Source organism: Pongo pygmaeus, chromosome 5 (assembly GCF_028885625.2).
Source record: "Pongo pygmaeus isolate AG05252 chromosome 5, NHGRI_mPonPyg2-v2.0_pri, whole genome shotgun sequence".
Taxonomy (NCBI): domain Eukaryota; kingdom Metazoa; phylum Chordata; class Mammalia; order Primates; family Hominidae; genus Pongo; species Pongo pygmaeus.
The window spans coordinates 15,438,718-15,452,555 of record NC_072378.2 but is presented as its reverse complement, the minus strand read 5'-3'; the positions used below and the strand labels follow the sequence as shown (position 1 = coordinate 15,452,555).

The 13,838-nt window shown below is 53.0% G+C and overlaps 1 protein-coding gene across 9 annotated transcripts in view; it reads right to left on the bottom strand.

Annotated features, from left to right (window-relative positions):
* JARID2 (jumonji and AT-rich interaction domain containing 2) overlaps positions 1-13,838 on the bottom strand; it is a 278,177-nt gene that overhangs the window by 11,341 nt on the left and 252,998 nt on the right. For all 9 annotated transcript variants that reach the window (XM_063665836.1, XM_063665835.1, XM_054491177.2 and 6 more), the window contains 8 exons: positions 11,755-12,257; positions 8,500-8,592; positions 5,833-5,951; positions 5,671-5,741; positions 4,660-4,774; positions 1,760-1,865; positions 771-953; positions 116-246 (listed from right to left, as the gene is read on the bottom strand). In XM_063665836.1, the coding sequence (XP_063521906.1) occupies positions 116-246; positions 771-953; positions 1,760-1,865; positions 4,660-4,774; positions 5,671-5,741; positions 5,833-5,951; positions 8,500-8,592; positions 11,755-12,257 (1,321 nt within the window). The remainder of the gene's footprint in view (positions 1-115; positions 247-770; positions 954-1,759; positions 1,866-4,659; positions 4,775-5,670; positions 5,742-5,832; positions 5,952-8,499; positions 8,593-11,754; positions 12,258-13,838) is intronic.

Genomic DNA, 13,838 nt, shown 5'->3' with positions numbered 1-13,838 from the left:
GCAGGGAGCACTGTCTCCTCATCCCAGCCTCTACCCTGCTAAGCCCCCGAAGGGCAGCCGGGTCCACCTCTCCGGCGTGGGCTCTGGGAGTCTCCCAGACCCCCGAGTCTGTTACCTGAGCTCATCCAGAAGGGCTGAGATGGTACTGAGAGTGGGGCCGTTTTCTTTTTTTGCTTCTGCTTGTGCAATCTGGTAGAGTAACTTCTCCATGGAGAATGGCTTAGCTATATGGCGACGCTTCATTTCCTGAAAGAGAAGTCACATCCCTTTAGGGTGGATTTTCATTACTAGGCAGCTGTCAAGATTTTTCTTGGTGGAGGGGGCAGGCAGGCTGTCTGGATTTCTAAATCTTGAATTGCATTTAGATTAAAAACTCTTCAAAACTGTGCCTGCCTGTGAGAAAGGCACCACATACCAGGAAAAGTCACAGCACTTCGCCGCTACCCAGAGGCAGCTGCCACTCCCTCACGATGGGTGGAGGTTCTCAGTCCATTCTAAGCAATTACCTTGAGCATCTTCAGCAGTTTTCCAATACTGGAGGGGTCTGTCAGTAACAGTCTGATCAAAACTCTTTGTGATACAAACAAATCCCTAACAACTTTTCATTCGTAGAAGACCTTTCAACCACCTCTTAAGAATTTCAAAGACATATTCCAAAAGGAACTATCAACAAATAGACACGCACACACAGGGATGCTTCTGTGTGCGCTCACCCACGGCACTCACAGGGATGCGGGGGCAGCGAGAGGGAGGAGGCCGGCTCTGCTCACCTTGGCGGTCTCAAAGCCCATACTTGTCCACTGGGTGGTAGCAAAGTGCACGGTTTCAGACACGCTGTACCCACAGCACACTTTGGACACAAAGGATCCCGGGAAGCAGACGACAAACTGGCCACTCTGCTGCACGGTCCTGTGCACCTTGATCCCCTCTTTGCACAGCACCTCCGGGGAGATCTGGGGAGACAGGGCCAGGCTGAGGCACCCCTCCCTGTGCGCAGGGACACCTGCGGTCTTCAGGTGACATATGCGCACCCTAAGAGGCCTGCTCTCAAGGAGATAAGACTGTTTCATGTGGAGAATAAAAAGATGGCTTTCATAACACAAGAAGGAGCTTCTAAACTGCACTGGTCCAAGAGTGATGACAGCTTCATGCACAGCTGAGGACATGATGACCACATAGGCCCCTCTGTCCCCACCTGGCAATGCCAGGGCTGGAAACGGGACAAGGTTACACAACCAGGAGGTTGCCGGGCTCGTCTCCAGAGCCAAGTAAGCCACAGGCCCACAGGCTGGGCTTACAAAGGAGGCCCCCGTCCATCTCTTCTGTAAGATGGACAGGCGGGACGGGCAGGGTCAGCAGAGGCCAGAGATGCTGGTCAGAACACAGCTCAAAGCAATACTTCCCAGGAACTCAGCAGCCCCATGACTTCCTGAAAACAGGTGAAGAAGCCTTTGTGCTCATTCCTCTCACATGCCCAGAAGGCAGGAGCGGCGGACACAAGAAATCCCAGGGCCCACAGCAGCCCACAACACAAACAAGCCCCAAAACAGATGCAAAGGCCGTGCAAAACCCCAGCGCCCTGTGCAATCTGATGGAAGGTCAGTTTGGCTTTTGTGTCAGAGGACCTTTCCCTTTGCACCCTGGGGATTTTTTTTGCTGTGTCCTCATTGCCTTTGAAAGGCAGGTTCATGGGAAACCATGTTCAAGTGCCTAGGAGGTCCCACAGCTCCTGCTGGAGGTGGCAGCTGAGTGGACGCACCATGACGTTGCTTTCCAGCATCTGCAGCCCTGGGGTGCCATTGGCTTGCAGCAGAGTGTGGACCACGTCTTCCAGCTTGTTCTCCTCCTCAGCAGGAATGCAATACCTGGGTCATTGAGAGACACAAGAGACAAGCAGAGACTTGACAAGGGCCTCCTGCATGTACTGGGCCACCCCCGTCACCCTCAGGGACCCGAGCACACATGGGAGAGGCTCTGCTCCACGCCAGCAGGGATGGCGCACTGGCCTGGCTGGGTGCCTGGTCACCGCTGGCTCCCATTTCCCACGGCAGCAGTGCCACGTCCACCTAGCACACAGCCAAACCGCAGCGCATCCGCGTTGCGAGATGCTCATCTTTTATGTAGATCTGACCCACCTGGTGAGCCAAAAAGCCTTCAAACCAGAAACATGTTCACAAACCCCTAGAAATCAGAACCAGACACACTGCGGCCTCCACGAGCCTCTTCTGAGGCTCCAGCACTGCACCCTCCTTCTGTTAACAGAGGCCACTGAAGGAGCAGGACCTGACAATGTCCTCATAAGGAATACATGGCCCCCTCGGCCCTCCAGACAGGAACACTAAACCCTGCCCTCTACAAATGCACAGAGAGTTGGAGAAGGAGCCAGGCTCATGCACATGTGCCACCTCAAGGCCAACTCCTTGGCAGGTGCTGTGGTGAAGTGGGAGTCAGGGGATAGCTAGGGGCCCCACCAGCTCTGCTCCCCACTGGAGAGTTTTATGTGTTAGGACCCAGCCTACCCGGCATCAGGCACATACAGCAAGACACACAGGAGGATCAAGGACTCACAGGCCTGTGTCAGAGGGTGGCCTGGGGAAGTGGTGGCTCACAGACCCTCCAAGGTATAACCATGAGGCTGGCAGGGGTCCTCAAGTGTAAGAAAAGGTGGGAGGTACTACACAGCCTCCTCACGGCAATCACAGGGAGGGGAGGAGGTTTTACCCATTTCCTTGGAGCCCACCAGGGCCACACTTCCACTCACAACATGTGATGCCCTGGTGCCAGGCTCACAGCATGAATGAGGGGGATGTGAGGGGAGGCCCCCCGCAGGGCAGGGGTGCAGGGATGGCTGCCTTGCCCCTGGGCGTCTCAGGCTGCCTGGGGGCTCCTCCCTGGGCAAGAGGAGGGGCTCCTCCCTGGGCAGTGTGGAGAGGGGCCTGACGGGTCTTCGGGATGCTAAGCCAGTGAAGCCATCAACCACCATCAAACACAGACGTGGGCCAGCCGCTCCCCACAGCCCCCACCCCCCAGGTACAGGCGGGCAGCAACACTGCAGCCCCTATGTGTCTGTCTGTGATGAAAGCATTTCTCTCTGAGGCCAAATCCTGGTTTCAATTGCTCAGTGACGGCAACAGCCACATTTAAGTTTTTTTTTTTTAATGCTCATGTTATTTTCAATGCCAACATATTCTGTTACTGACTGGTAATTTAAATACAGGGTTTCTAACCTAAATCACATGTTTTAAGAAAAAACTACGCACCATCACGTTCTCTGATCCTATCCCTGCCTTTTCTTTCTCTCCCATCAATGAGGTTCCAGGAGTGAGTCTTCAAAAAGCCCACACAGGGTATCACATTTTGCTATCTGTGACTCAACATCAAGCCATAAGCAAACCCACATGGAAGAAACTCGGGCCTCAGGTCACTGGCCCGGGGATGACCCCAGAACACCAGGGCCATGCCACAGCTGGCATAACTACTCTACAGGGAATAGCCACGCTCTTCTTTTGGAGGCAAAGGCACCTCTCGGAATTGTCCTGGCTGTCCCCTCCCCAGCTGGTGGCCTGGCCCGGCTAAGCCCCAAGGCTCCTGTCAGTCCCCACTCCACAGGCAACAGCCTGGGCTTCCCGGGCCCATCACTCTGGACCCACTGCAGGACACCGTGATCACCGTCCACAGCAGACAGACCCACGTGGGAAGGGAGGGCTCCCTCATGTCGACAGCACCACTCACCAGAAAAGCCAAAATGAGGAGGCTGCAGCCGACGCTGGCTCCAAAGAGGGAGAACATGAGTCCTAAGACTTTGTTTATTTTAATAAAGAATGCTTGATCACCCCATTAGGGCAATAAACACAGTCAGCATGGCATGAACGGCATGCCGGTAAACGATCAGACGACAAGACATCTGATTATTTGTAGTCATTTTCCATCTGCCACCGTAAACAAAGACACCGAGGAGTCCAGCCTCGATCAGGGATGGGTGCAGGGAGAGTCAGGATTACAGGCGGGGACCCAGAACACCTCGCCAGGCAACAGACTCCACAGGGTACATAACGTGCTTGTCTCCACACGGCAGGAACGAGATTCCCAAGTCAACTCTACTCCCCACAGAGCCACTGATAGATGAGGAAACACTGGCTCTACAGAGAGGCTGAAAATAACCAATCATGAAGTACCACGGTTTATATTCAGTTAATAGAGGGCTGATGACACGGTCACTACTACGGTTAACTTTGTGTGGCACTTTTACTACTGTTCCTTAACCCTAAGGTGAAAATAACGCTTGGAATCCACAAGAAAAAGTGACTAATCCATAACAAAACAAAACAAAACAAACAAAAAAACAGACGTAAGTAGGTAATTCTTAAGAGAACTTAAGGAACTAAGGGGAACTTAAATGGCCACTAAGCATATGAAAATATTTGCTCATCATCAGACAGCATTACAACATTCTCCAGCACCCCAACTCTTCCAACAGAGGTAGGTCATCCCAGGCCCAGGCCCAGGCTTCGGCAGGGAACGCAGGACAGGCCTGAACACAGAGAAGCAAGTTCTCAAGCACGTGGAACCACCAGGACGAGAGGTTACCCGCAGGCCCCACTTAATGTGGTAATATTAGTTTCTGCAGTCCCTCCCTTCCTGCGCGGGGCCGGTACTCACCAAATGCAGTCAGCACCAGTGTGTAAGTAGTCAATGTATGGAAGGTGATTTTGGTCTCGAGACCAGCATGAGGTAGAAAAGACCATGCCAATATTTAGCCAGGGAATAGTCACTCCTAAAACAGAAAGGGTGAAAAGGGCATTTTTAAAAGCTAGGCAACAAGGTCTCAAAGGAACAGTAAGTAAAAATCTCTTTCTTCTGCTAAAACAAGAAGGAAAAGAAATGGGACTCAAAGCCAGACAAAAGACAGTGAGCAGAAGGTACCTACTCTTTCCTGCTTGCTCTACAGAAGTGGGAGAATAGGAACACCGCTTCCAAACAGCAGGAGCACATCGGCCTCATGAGGGAGGTGGCCGCAGGAACCTGACCTGGTGAGGAATGCCGAGGAACCAGCAGCCCACAGGCCGGAGCCCCCAAGCCTCAAGGCTGAGGACCAGAGGCGCCAAACCCAAAAACCCCCATCAGGGCCAGAGGCAGAAAGCAAGAAAGCCCCTTTGTTGGCAAGGCCTCTGAGCAGGGTGAGTAGGGCACGGGGCTCCTCGGCTCAGCTCAGAAACGAGTCAGGTTCCAGGACCAGGACAGGTTCCTAGCTGCTTTCGCCAAGGCCTGGGCCTTCACATTCATGGTAGCCACAACCTCCATGACCCCTTGGCTTTCCCTAAAGCTTGCAAAGCATCCATCCATCCCTTACGAGCCTACTGACCATCTTGAGAATTCATGATTTCAGCTTCAGCTTTGAAAACAGCAATTTCAAGGTTCAAAGTTGGCCACTAAACTTCCCCCAGCTCCAGACTCTGCCATGTGGTTCACCTGTCCACCTTTTCTACTGACTTCACCAACCATTATGTTACTCCTTTCTTTTCTAAAAATCAATTTTCACTGTATGTCCTGTAAGCCTGAAGATGCCATCCCTCCCTGGCAGTGCTTAGAAGGGATTTCCCAGCCCTGGTTCTCTGCAAGTAGGACTCATGGACACAGCTGCCACAGTTAGGCGGCCGCAGTCAGGCTTACCAGGCACAGCACCGAGGTGACGCAGGATGGACCCTGTGTTATTGGGGAGGACGGTGAGGTTCCATCCATGCCTGCAAAGGGGAAGACGAGGGACGTTACAAACTGGCGGGGAAAGGATGCAGTCACATCCCCAAGAACATGGACAAGAGAATCCCAGGTTACCTCGAAAAGGGTTCTGATTTTCCTACTGGGAATCCGCTGCCGTGAGTGTTGGTGTCCACCTTGCCGCAGTGCACTGCCACGTGGCAGTCTTTCTCTTCCACTAGCCTCCAGTACTCTTGCTGCAGGGAACAGGAAAGGGCTGGTCAGCACCCCTAAGGTGCTGCAGCCACAGAGCACAGTTCAACCCAACAAAACTGGGTCACGAATGCCTGGTGCACACGCCCCTCAGAACAGACGTTCTCTTTCCAGAGTGTCTCCAGCAGGACGCTAATGCAGAAAGCAATGACAGGTCACCTCCAGGCATATCCTCAGAATGCCAGAAAGCAGGGTCTCACCCATGTTACGCAGCGTTATTCCCAACAGCCAAAAGGTGAAGCCACCAAAGTATCCCATCCACAGATGGATGAACAAAATCTACTCCGTCCATACCATGCCCTATTACTCAACTTGTAAAAGGATATCAGTTCTGACACATGCTACAACATGGATGAACCTGGAGGACATTACGCTAAGCATGGTAACCACCAATTATAAAAAGCTTCCACAGTGACTTTTAATATGTTCCATCTAAACAAATATGGGGGGGCAAAGAATGGGTCAGAACATGCTTTGACTATAGGCATGCAGCAGTGCCCAGACTCCCTTGAGACAAGCCTCCCCACGCAGTCACCTTCCACTTTGTTCTCAGTGATCACTCCGGAAGCACTGAGTCCTCTTCCCTCGTCTCACAAGCCTTGGTAAAGCGCGAACCACATTTAGGGAAGAAGCCGAACTCAAAAGCACCCAGCATCATAGGGTCCAATTAAGCTCAACGAAGTGCTACTAGCAATGCCAAAACCACTTTCCTCAACACCCGTGTGACTTCCACAAAGAGAGGGCCAACCTGGCGGAGTCAGAGCTCCACAAATCAAGAACGAATTCCACATTAAATGACTGGATTCCCTCAACAGACTCCCTGAGTGCCCAATCCTGCCACATACTTGCTGAAACTGAGGGCAACCAGCGTCTGGTGCGCCCGTAAAGACATGGGAAGGGAAGCAAGGGACTGCTCCCAGGTGGTGGCCAACTCCAGGGGCTGTCCACTGGCCTTTTTTGGAATACAGAGCACAAGAAGCTAGGCAGTCCAGGCCTGAAGTTTAAATTCTAGCAAATCTCCCCTTTGTGTTTAAATATTTACACAACTGCTAGAGCAAAATCCAGACTTTCAGAGGGAATTAATTCCTGAATAAGAGGCTGTAAAATGAGCTAAGTTTTCTTCCACATCATGGATAATAAACTTCTGCACCTCTGGGGAGATGCCCACAGGACACGTGTTGTTTGGCAATAAAGGCCTCTTCCCAGGTCCAATGCTCAGCCCCAGAAAGCCAAGTGTCCTCCACCTGACATCTCTACCACAAACGCAACGCGCGCTCTGGAAGCAGCTGCGGAAGCCACACGTGTCCTAGACCATGGTTCAGCTGACATCGTGGCTGGTGGTGGGTGAGGCAGTGGCGGCTGCAGCACGGTAATCACAAGCACAGATCGGGTGTCAGGCCACCGCGTGGCATTCAACGGCCGCACCCAGGGTACACAGTGTAGGCAGCCCCTGCACGTAAGCAGAGACCTAAGTCCTAAGACGATGAAAATGGTGCGCAAGGTAAACCTCAATTCCCCACACTAGGAAAGGAGGGGTGAGCCACAGGGCTGGACATCCTAAGCTCTGACAATTGCTATCAGGAGGTGGGGCACCAAACACCACCCAGGGAGGGTGACCAGGCGTCCTGGTTTGAGCAGGTTTGAAGGTCACAGGTCCAAAACCTGGGCAAAACAAGATACCTGAACCCCCAGTGGTCAGCACATATACACGGGGCAAATCGACCCTGGATTTTATTTGAAACAGGTGGCATTAAAGGGGAGAAAAAAAAAAAAAAACAACGCAGCAAAAGCCTGTCACACACCAAAAGATGAGGCTGTGGTCAGCAAATACCTCCTGTTGCCCGGCCGGCAGTTGCCCTGAACCAGCAATCCGGGTTTGGTTTCTTTCCCTTTCCACGACCGAGCGCTGCTGAGAGCCCACCGACGTCAGCAGCTGGAAGTTCACACGGACTCAGCTGGGCACTGGCCGAGGGGAGGTAAATAAACAGATCCGGTCTCTGTCCTGCAGCGCCGCACACAAAAACTCCCCCTAATTGGTCTGGGCACAGAAGTGCTCACTGTCTTTCCAACCTCATACTAACTCAAAGAAGAGAGTTGGCAGAAGCACAAAAATGGCAATCTGCCAATCCCATTAAATAAAAAATAGAAGAGAAGAAAAAGCACAACTGTGGTTTCAAGGGATTCCAAACATTCTCTTGCATAACAGACACACAGAGGATGGGGTGAGAAGCAGCCGGGTGAGCAAGCAGGAGGAGACAGTGACGGGGAGCAGGGGACGTGCCCAGAACCCGCCCCCTGCACTCGGCAGCGCCCCACCTTCATTATAGTGTTCTTGGCTTGTGAACAAGTTTAGATCAACCTAAGTTAAAACATTTGGCTGCCCTGGTGCACACTCGACACAGAGGACGAACTCAGCCCCGTCTGAGTCCTTTCCGTTCACCGAGCTGCAGGGGTCAGGGCAGGACAGGATGTCCTCCAGCTCGCCGAGGGGTTCCCACATCATGAGGCAGCGTGAGGGGCCACTTCTCTCACCTCGATTTCGGCTGGTGCAGGCTCCTTGCTGAAACACATGCTCATGATATTCCTCGCTGTTCGATAAAAAGTTGTTAGAGAAACAGACCTTCCCTGAAACAAAACAAAAAAAGAGTACAGCTTCAGAAGCAAAGCTGAGCCCTACTGCAAATGAGGCCACACACCTGTCATGGGCCGCTGCCCCTTGGCGTCCCTGCAGCTGTGGGCCACCTTGTATTCTGAGTTGACAGGCAGAGAAGGCAGAAATATATTCTCTAAGAGTCCGCAGTGCCAAGAGGAGTGGGAAGACTCCACCAAGGATCACCCCCATGAGGGCCAAATTGTTCTGCCAGGAACAGAGGCTGCCACCCAGAGGCCCTGGGCGGACACACAGCAGAAGCGCGGAAGGCCCCTCCAAGGCTCTGCTGAAAAAGCAGCTTGTGCTGGAGGCAGAATTGCTCAGCTGACAAAGGCTGCTGCAGGCCATTGGAGAAGCTATCAGCAGCTATGACCTGATGGAACTCGTGACCAGGGAGCCCACAGGAGAGAAGCTGGAGAGACAGAAACTGGGGTGACATCTACACCCTGAGAGTCCTTGCCATATTAACACCTGCCAGGGCAGCAGCCTTCACTGAAGTTGCAACCTGGTCGCCTTCTTTCCACAAAACCACCTGCTGTCCCCTCTGCACCTCTTCTTCGATGCCCCTCTGTTGCCCTGTTCCCAATAACATCCAGAATGATTTGCCTGCTTTGATAAAATAGCTGAGTCAGTTTGGGAATCCGGAGTCGGCACCTTCTTTTACCTACCACACCAAATGTGGTGCGTTTTTCAGAGGGAAGCCGTCTAAGACCCTTGATATTTTTCTTTCTTGACCGGGCACATTTGTTGCTTGAGTCCAGAAATATCTCCTGAGCACCTACTGTGTACTAGGTCAAATCCTAGGGGCTGGAGACAGAGCAGTGCATGAAACACACAAAACCTCGTGGAGCTTCCATTCAGTCTGGGGAAGACACAGGCCTCAAACACACAAATATGGGATGGGAGGAGGTGCCAGGTGTCATGTGGAGTGGGGGAGGGTGATCAGAGAAGGCTTCCCTGAGGAGCACTGGACACTGCAGCGTCCCTCTAGAAGTGACAGAGCCAGAACAGGGAGCAGGAGATGCTTTCTGCCGTCGGGTCCACAGTCGCAGTCGGCACGGAGACATTGGCTCGTGCCTTTGTCTCCTGCAGCAGAGGAACTAGATGGGGTTCTAACTACAGGAACATACTGCCATGCAAATTCCAAGCCGCTCCCGATGGTCTGTCTCTTGTAACATAAAAAAGGAGGGACTGAATTCTGCACGAAGGCAGAGTGCAACGAGCGGAGGTGAGGATGACGCCAGCACACGGAAGTCAGCAGCCAGGACACCGGTGCCACAGAGAGTTGCGCGCTCAGGGAACCTGCCCGTGGGCACACGGCTGCTGGGGGCTTCGCCGTGGCCACCACGCAGAGTTCCACTACATTTCCGTGATGAAATCTAGAAATACTCTTGACAGGGTGAGTTTAAAAAAATCCAAACCTCTTATTTGGATCAAACATATGCTCACAGAATTGGCCTTCTTCAGTGAAAAGTAAAAACGTTGACAGTTTCTCATTTCACCAGTTGGCTATTCAGAGTCACAGGATTCACTGAGTGGCTTTACTTGACAAAGGCTTCTCAGTAAAACATTCAGGAAACACCAAATAAAGTTCCTCAGAGCTTACAGTCTCTGGGTCACACTTTCTCTTTTCTTAAGAACATTTACGAAGTCAAATAAAAGGCAGTTGTGTCTTGGCAGGCTGCATCCTGCAGCCCCCACACCGCATCCCCACCAGGCAGCCTTGGGCAATGGGAGAGGAGACTCAGATAACAGGGGGCCAAACCCTCTCTGGGTCTCAGGCCAGAAAAACTGGGTACCTCTTTCTAGAGAAGTGTGCAAGTATATGAGATGCAGCCTGAGGCGGGTCTGCAGGGCCTGGACTTAAAGTGAAGCAACAACGCCAAGAGTCAAGTCAACTCTTCCTCCGTGTTTCTAAGATGTGTGATGGACTCAGAAGCCCGCATTGCCTCAACTACAAGGCCAGGCCAGAGCCTGCAGTCAGGCAGCCGTGGGCACCTGAGGGTACAGTGGGTTTTAGTGATAACCAACAGCCAATTCCCAATGCAGCCGAAACCCACTAGCCACACACTCCCACCAGGCTCACGAGGGCTGGAGCAGAGAACACTTCCCTCCCAGTGAATCCAGAACTGGGACCAGCGAGGACAAGTCTGTGCCGGGAAACTCAGCAGAGACTTCAACTTAGCTGGGCTCGGCCAGCTGGGCCCCAGATGCCCCGCTACCCACTGGCAGGCTGGAGAAGGGAGGAAACCCCAAGCCTTGCTTCAGAGCCAGGCCAGCTGGGAGAGCTGCCAAGAGGAGAGCCACGGACTCTGCCTCCCCTGCTTCTTGGAGGGGCAAGTCTCCTCAGGATGACTGTGCTGCCAGGAGACCTGGTGGAGACAGGGAAACGCTGCGTGTTTCAGTTTGCTGGTTTCTCCCCAACTCTTCCCTCCACAGCGTGTGAATGGTGAGATTCATTTTGATGGCTTTATCAGGGATAGCCCTCCACAGAGAGGACCTGGCAATGCTGGGCTGGCAGTGAGGTGAGCGGATGGAAAACAGAGAAAACAAGCGCGCAGAGTCCACTGAGGGTCCAGCCAGTGAGAAGTTCAGCTGGGTCTGGGCAGCTGTCGAGCACCAGGATGAAACGGAACTGGAGAAGCAGGGGAAATGAAGCATGCAGCCCAGGTACTTATCCCTGGCATATGGGAATGTGTGCACGTGCATGCAACACGCACACGCAAGCCAGTTAATGAAAAAGGAAACCCAAGGCCCTGGGCAGGCAGGAATGGACTCGTGGTATCTTCGTGGAGTGGACTTCCCCTCCCTCACTGGGTCTCTCACTGCCTCACCTTGCATCAATGTTCCATCAATGCGCCCACAAGGCCCTCACTGGGTTCCTCCATATTGGACTTCCCAGGCTCCACAACCACGAGCCAATACATTTTTGTTTATTATGAATTCCCCAGTCTGTAGTATTTCAGCAACACGAGAGGACTAAGACAGCGCTATCACCCAGCACAGTGGCCCGCCCCCTCCTTCATCACACCAGGGAATCAGAGAACGCGCCGTCCAGTGCACAGCACGCTCCACTTCCTCTCTCATTCCTCCCGCACTCCTGCAGCTGGGAGTGGCTGCTCTGCGGAGGCCCCTACCTTATAGATGCACTTGTGGAAGTCATTGAGGACGCCTTTGTCCTCCTCCTCTTCCTTGACCACTTCTTTTTCCTGAGCGAAGAGTCGCCGCCGGCCAGTCTTCAACTGGGCCTGGCCCACCTCCTTGAGCTTGCTGCGGAAGCCGTTCCTGGGGGCCACACCATGGATGAGCCCATTCTTGGGCTCGAAGCGGGGCAGAGGGTGGAACTTGTGGTGGTCGTTCTCTGTGTGGCCTTCCAGCGGTCCCTTGCGCTTCTCCAGGATCTCCTTCTCCATCAGCACCTCCTTCTCCAGCCGCCGGTGCTCCTCTGGGGACAGAGAGTCGTAGGAGAGTAGGTACTGGCAGTAGGCCTCCTGCAGCTTGGCCAGCCGGTCCTGGGCAGTTCTGGGGATGCGCAGCATGTCTGCTAGTTTGTTCCATTTTTTGAGGTCAGTCACTTGCTGCATGCCGCCCATCTCATTAATCAGCCGGAAAAAGCAGGCCAGGTCGAGCTCACAGCCCCCTGGGACGGCGAAGGGGAAAAAACGGGACAGTTAGTGAAAGGGACACGAACAAGATGTTCCTCATTCAACCTGTACTTCTTGAACTCCTACTATGAGCCAGGACTCTGATGGGCTCTGGGGTGAGAGAGGCGAACAGTAGACTTCCGGTCTACAGAGAGAAGGGCGTTACACAATGATGGGTCATGGCTTTTCTATGAAGATCAAGCGGAACAAGGGACTACCATTTTAGGCGGGGAGCGTCTGAGGAGGCAGCATTTCAGTTGGGGCTTGGCTGGAAGAGGATGCGAGCTGGCCAGACGGACCTACAGGGAGGAACATCCCAGTGTACCATGTACTGGTAATGTGTTGTCACATGAAGGCAGGTGTCATGAGAAGACCAGCTCCCTGGTGAGGAGTGGGTAGGGGTCCCGGCTGCACCCACAGCCCAGCATCACCTGGAATAGCTTTGACACATGCTTGCTACCAACTCCCAATTCCCCTTCTAAAATTCCCAATGCCCACCTACTCACTCACTCACTTCACCCATCCACCCACTCACTCACACAAAGGAAGTCTATTTTCAATCCCGCTGGATTTCCAGAGCAAAGAGCAACACCTGCATGAGGACCCAGGGCAGCACATCTATGCCTCGTCCCTCGCCCATCCAGACAGTGGGCTGCTTCTCAGTGCATAAGCTGGTGCTCAGTGTCCCCTCCTGATCAGGTCACAGAGCAGCGCAAATGCGCATCAAACCTGGACAGGTTTTAATGCGCGCCCAGTGGATTTTCTAGACGGGAATGGAAAAAGCAACCTCCCTCGGGCCAAATAAAGGAGGGGTGGTAGGGGGGATGTTCCAAAATAATCATCAAAGAAATGCTAAACAAAGTACAAATTAACAACGTTTTAAATCTTTACAGTGTGGGGATATATTGTTTTTAAGTAATAAAAGGTAAAGTGTGCACGGATCCAGTCCAGGCAGGGTCCCTGCACATACCGAGCATGGCGGGACCCACCAGGTGAAGCATCTGAACCACCTCGGCAGACACAGCACACACAGAGAGCGAGTTCCTGGCACACTAGCAAGACTAGGGATGGGGACACAGCAGCCTGAATTCCACTCACACTCAATGGCAGGACAGTGGGCTGATGTGGTTGTGGAGAACAGGCGGGTTGGGGTAACATCAATGAGGAAACTGTCCCCAGCCTCGACAGGAGGGACCTAAGAACTGAGACTCCACAACTCACTCCAGGTCTCACAGACTCCCAGAGCCACAGGTGGGGCTCACGATGGGTCTCTGGCTGACAATCGGGAGTTCTTCCTCCGAGGGCAGGTGGGCACTGTCTCAACTTACAGAGGTAGGCACCAAAACGAGTCCCCCAACCAAAACAAGTCCTCCACTGTGCGAGTGACTCAGAACACAGGTCAGAGAAGGGAGGAAATCCACACTTTCATATTTCACTCTAAGTAGATTATAATGCAAGAGCACCTGAAAATCACACAGCGCTTGCAAGAATTCTTCATGGAATCCTCACCCGCTGCAATCACTCCCACTCAGGACCTTGAGGCTGCTACGTGGCCGAGCCCCTTCCCCATCCAACTC